We start from the raw sequence: 5,906 nt of genomic DNA, 5'->3' as shown, positions 1-5,906 counted from the left end.
AACCAAAGAACTATTTTATGATTATTCATCAAATGAAAGAAGGGAAGGTAAGAGTAGTAGAGACATACAATGAAAAAGTAAGGAGGGACATAGGTAAACTGTTATGGTGGAAAAGATATCCCAATATATAGGGAAGTCCTCATTCTAACTTTTAATATGTCTTTCATTTTCTTTAAGGGCATGGGATTGTGGCCTAGGGGGTTGTTTCCATGGCAAACTTCAATGCCAATAGTACCCTTTCCTCTACATTCTACCTTACTGGAATTCCTGGTTACGAAGCGATACATCACTGGATCTCTATCCCCTTCTGTATCCTCTACTTTATTGGAATAGTGGGTAACTGCACCATCCTTCATGTTATCCGGACTGACTCAAGCCTCCATGAACCCATGTACTATTTTTTGGCCATGTTGTCCTTTGCAGACATGGGCATGTCCCTTCCCACCCTTTTATCTGTCTTCCAAGTGTTGTGGTCCATATCCAGGGAGATTGAATTCAACACTTGTGTGACACAGATGTTTTTCATCCATTCCTTCTCTTTCACAGAATCAGGAGTGCTCCTAGCAATGGCCTTTGATCGCTATGTAGCTATCTGCCACCCATTAAGGTATGCCACCATCCTCACCCCACAGCGCATTGCTAGAATTGGAATATTTGCCATTCTTAGGAGCTCTCTCCCTGTCATTCCACTGATGATCCGCCTGACATACTTCCCATTCTGTCATTCTCGTGTCCTCTCTCATTCTTACTGCCTGCATCAAGATATAATACGGCTGGTTTGTGCAGACACCAAATTCAATTTTATCTATGGATTGGTTCTGGTCACTCTGTTTTGGGGATGTGATTCATTGGGCATCTTGGTGTCTTACATCTTTATTCTTCACTCTGTGTTGAACATTGCATCTTGGGAGGCGAGACTTAAGGCCTTGAACACATGTGCCTCCCACATCTGTGCTGTCCTCATTCTTTATGTGCCCATGATTGGCCTTTCCATTGTCCACCGTTTTGCCAAGCATGCCTCTCCTCTTATACGTGTCTTTATGGCTCATATCTACCTGCTAGTACCCCCTGTTCTTAATCCCATCATCTACAGTGTGAAAAATAAGAAAATTCGTAAGGGGATAATCCACCTGATCACCCCCAAAAGAATGCACCCCACCCTGAGTTAGGCACTACTAAGACACAATCCCATAGAGGTTGCTATTGTGATCAACTGAGAAGAGTGCTGAAAGATATAGGAATTTCATGAATGTCAGTCATCTCTCTTAAACACACACACACACACGCGCACACACACACACACACACACACACACACACACACACACACACACACACACACACACACCCTATAAGAGAATGATCTAGAATGATCCATGCACCTGTATTCTATGGGTTTTAGCTCCTATCAAGTGAATTTCCTTATAATACAACTATCTATATAAATGATTTATTCTGTGTTCTGTAATTGTGGTTTCCCCTACCTACTTTGTAATCCATTCCCAACCTCTTTGAATGAACATGTATGTCACTGTTTGCTGTCCCTCTCCCTCTCCTGTTAAAAGGAAGGTTAATTTGGATGGCCTAAAGTAATCTATTTCACTTGAGGTTTACTGGCTAGATTTTTTTCTCAAAGGCCATGCCTCAAACCCAATTCACTCAAAAGCTCACAGATTGGACAACAACGAATTCCTGCTCAAGAGCCACTAAATGTTCATTTTTGGATCCTCCTGGCTCAGAGTGGATATATTGGCCAGCAATCCTGAGGTTCTTCCCCTCCCAATTTGATTTTTTTTATTAAAGGGGTCATCCCTTGATTCAATTCTTAAAGAGGTCTATTCCCTAAATGGGCATTACATCACTCAAAGTCAGAACCTGAAAAGACCTCTTAGATTTAAAGCCAGGGTGTCCATCTCCAGTCATCGTGATGAATATCTGGTCCCTGGACCCAGATGGTTCTGGAGGAGAAAGTGAGGCTGGTGACCTTGCATAACATTCCTTCACTCAAAGTCAACTGCAGGTCATCATCTCCCTGAGAAGGGAGGACAAATAACAACAATCTCACTGAATATTTTGGATTTTATATTAAAATAATATTTACTGAAGCTATGTTGCTTGAAGTTTTTACTTGTGTTGATGTATGGTTCCCTTTAATAGAAATTAGATTTTCAGTCCGATGAACTCTATAAATACTCCTTCCTTTCCTCAAATAGTAGGATTGTGTGAGTTGGATCTGGAGTCATCAACTTTGTCTACTAAAAAAAAAACCCTGTTCTGTGGATCACATAAAATGCAAAGATTTTGCAAATGAACTTTAAAAAGAAAGTTGAATTATGTAGATATAGATATAGATATAGATAGATATATAGATATATATTGTATTTCCTGACAAGGATTATTTGTTTTGCAATGGAAATGATGGACTAAATATGGCAAACAAGGAGTCAGTTTCCAAGATAAGTAAGAAGACTGTAAGAAAAGATATAGCTACTCTTGATGAATTCCAGTCACGCGGGTGAAAATCACTCCATTATCAGATACTTTAAGAACTCATAGATATGATTACAATATCACTATTGGTAGTATTTGCTAAATCATGGAGAACAGGACTCCAAAAGGACAAATGTCTTAATTTCCAAGAAAAGAGAAAACAACAAAGTCAACAAACTATAAGCCAGTAAGCTTGATTCTGATTCCTGGGAACATTATAGAATGATCAAAAACAAAATGGTTGGCAAATACCTAGAAAAGGATGTTGCGATTACAAGGAGTAATGGTTCTCTGTAGTACGTCATGAAAAAAGTAATTACTTTTTGATAGTTGCAAAACATTAAATTAGGGGGATGATTTAAATATAATTTACCTAGATTTTAGCAAGTCACACTATTCTTGTGAAAAAGAAAAAATTGAATGCAATTACATGTATTTGGAATTGGTAAAAGGACTAAACTCAGAATAACTTTTAAAAATATAGTTTAACCAGCCTGTCAGGAGATGTTTATTTTAATGTCACAGGGCATGATTCTTGGCCCTATGCTGGTTAGCCTTTCTTCCTTATTCAATGACTTGGATACAGTCACAAATAACATACTCATCAAGTTTTCAGATGACATAAAACTTGGAACAATGTCTTAGAAATTAGATGACAAAAAGATCTTGAAAAGCCTAATCATTACACTGAATCTAGTAAGTTGAAATCAAACAAAGATAAATATAAAGTCTTAGATTTGAATATAACAATAAACAAAGATAAAGGCAGCTAGGTGGTACAATGGATAGAATACTGGCCTTAGGGTCAGGAGGACATGAGTTCAAATCCAGACTCACACACTGACTAGTTGTGTGACCCTGGACACGTCACTTAATCCTGTTTGCCTCAAAAGAAAAAATAAGGAAAAAATGTTTTAGATGAAGTATGTATAGACAATAGTTTGTAAAAAAAAAATATCTAGAGGTCATAATACGCTGCTAGCTTGCTATGTTAGCATTATTGATAATGATATCTAGAATTTCTATCATGCTTCAAGGTTTGTAAGGAATTTGACATATTATCTCATTTGAGTATCATAAAAAACCTTTGATAGAAAGAGATTAGGTGACTTGCCACAGTTACCCAGCCAGTAAGGCAGGATTTGTTGTTCAGGCAACTAGAACTCATTAAGTCTTGGGATGCATTAAGAGAGGTGGAGCTTTCAGAATAAAGGAAGTCATAATCTGCTTGTTCTCTGTGCAGATCACATCTGCAATATTATTTTCAATTCTGATGGCCCTGTTTGGGAAAGGAATTGATAAGTTAAAGAATGTACAAAGGAGAGCAAGTAGTTTAATACAGGACCTTAAATCAATTTGAAATGTTGAATGAATGAAAGAAACCAGGAATGTTTAATCTGACAATGAGAAGATTCAAAGAGAAGTGAGGACATGATAATTGTCTTTAGGGCATCTGGATGCACAGTGGATAGAGCATTGGGCTTGGAATCAGGAAGATTACTATTCATGAGTACAAATCTGACTCAGGCCCTTATTAGCTGTGTGACCCTGAATAAGTCCCTTAACCCTGTTTGTCTCAGTTTTCTCATTTGGAAAAAAAATGATCTTTGCCGAGAAAACACCAAATGACATCATGAACAGTCAGATACAACTGAAACTACAGAACAATATCATTTGAAGAATTGATATAAAGAAGGGGATTTACAATTATTGGATTTTGTTCCAAGGATTAGAACTAGGAACAATGGGTGGAAGACGGGAGGGGGAAGTAATTTTAGGTTTAACATCAAGAAACACTTAAAAAAAAAAGAAAACTTTTCCTCAAATAGAATTATCCAATAGTAGGTTGGTGGCTTCAGGGTGGCTTAAGGGGAGGGGGAAGGAAGGGAGCAGATTACACTTCATTTACAGTTTTATATAGCCTAACCCTAGATGATCATTTACTGGAATGTTATAGTGGGGACTCCTTTTCAGGTATAGGTTAAACCCAATGGCTTCCAATTCTGTGATCTGCAATTTGGGAATCTTTGTTATATTGTTTTTTTTTTTTCTCTTGTATAATCCTTCGAGATTTAGTTCAAGTATTAATTCCTCTGAGTTGTATGGTGGATAGAGTGCTGGCCTTGGTGTCAGGAGAGCATAAGTTCAAAATCACATTAGAAATTTAGTATTTGTTTGACCTCAGGTAAGTCATTTAACTTCTCTCAGTCTCATTTTCTTAATATGTTAAATGTGAAGAATTGTGCTTACATCATTATGACAAAATGCTAAGTATTATTTTGTTATATGTTGTTCTTTTCCCTTTCTGATTAGCTGCCCAACTCCTATCTCTCTGTCTCTCTCTCCCCTTATATACATAATGTATATATACACATATATAATTATATAGTTATGTATAGATATATACATACATACATAGTTATACATATTATATAGATATAGATATAAACATACACATACATGCATATGTCTGTGGGTGATACTGATATTTTTAATCATATTCTGTCCTCAGTCTTATTACTGTGCTTTTGAAATTACATAAAATAGAGATAACAACTTACCTAAGGTCGCTTTAGGATAGCTAAGGAGAAGCAATCTATTAATTACCAAACATTTATCAAAAGCACTTACCAAGTACCTGATGCTATGCTAAGTGCTACGTATACAAAGATAAAAGACATTCTGTCCCTGTTCCCAAGGAGCTTTTTCTCTACTGGAGGAAACATGTATATAGATGAGTTACTATTGTACTTTGTTTTTAAAGAGGACTAAAAGAGCATTGCCATGTTGCGGTTAAGTACAGTGTGTGCAACTGCCTGATCAGACCAATATGAGTTTAGAGGGCTCTGTGAGAGGTCAGGCACAAATAGTCCATATGAACATTTAGAGGGGAGATTTCTCTAAATTTGCGTATCTCACGTTTCCTTTGAGCTACTACAATTTTGCTTTGCTCATAGAGCATAATACTTTCTTTGATGTGGGCACTCCATGCTGGAACTCCCATGTCTCACAATTGATTCCAACGTTCTCCTCGAAAACTTGAGAATGACCTTACATCACTTCTTCTGACCTTTGTAGACCCTTCCCCAAACTATTTTGAACTCCCAAGACCTGAGAAAGGCTTAAAACCTGTATTGGCCAATCAGGAGAGGAATTGTGGCCCACTCTGAGCGTCATCTACCATAATGCTTTGCAATACTCTGGCATAATAGATATGCCTTGCTCTCTGAGTGAAGTAAAAGTGCCCCTTTCTGTGTCAACACTTCAAAGCCAGATGAAGCTGACCAGAACATTCTTCTGCTAATGACTACCAAGGGCAATGTGCCTTGACCACACTCTACCTTGAATAATGAGACTTTTCTTATCTTAATATTTTTATGGACATATACTATGTTATGTCATGCTAATGGTAAAGGA

At 37.3% G+C, this 5,906-nt stretch overlaps 1 protein-coding gene across 1 annotated transcript; it reads left to right on the top strand.

Annotated features, from left to right (window-relative positions):
• Positions 1-209: 209 nt before the first annotated feature.
• Positions 210-1,169, top strand: LOC140507592 (olfactory receptor 51G2-like). Its single transcript, XM_072615618.1, has one exon. It carries the CDS (start codon positions 210-212, stop codon positions 1,167-1,169), a length of 960 nt encoding a protein of 319 aa, XP_072471719.1.
• The last annotated feature ends 4,737 nt before the right edge of the window (positions 1,170-5,906 follow it).

Source organism: Notamacropus eugenii, chromosome 5, assembly GCF_028372415.1.
Source record: "Notamacropus eugenii isolate mMacEug1 chromosome 5, mMacEug1.pri_v2, whole genome shotgun sequence".
Taxonomy (NCBI): domain Eukaryota; kingdom Metazoa; phylum Chordata; class Mammalia; order Diprotodontia; family Macropodidae; genus Notamacropus; species Notamacropus eugenii.
This window is presented reverse-complemented; position numbering and strand designations above follow the sequence as displayed.

What these genes read in the sequence shown, in the direction of transcription:
- LOC140507592 (XM_072615618.1), top strand. Translation starts at nt 210, where the DNA reads ATGGCAAACTTCAATGCCAATAGTACCCTTTCCTCTACATTCTACCTT.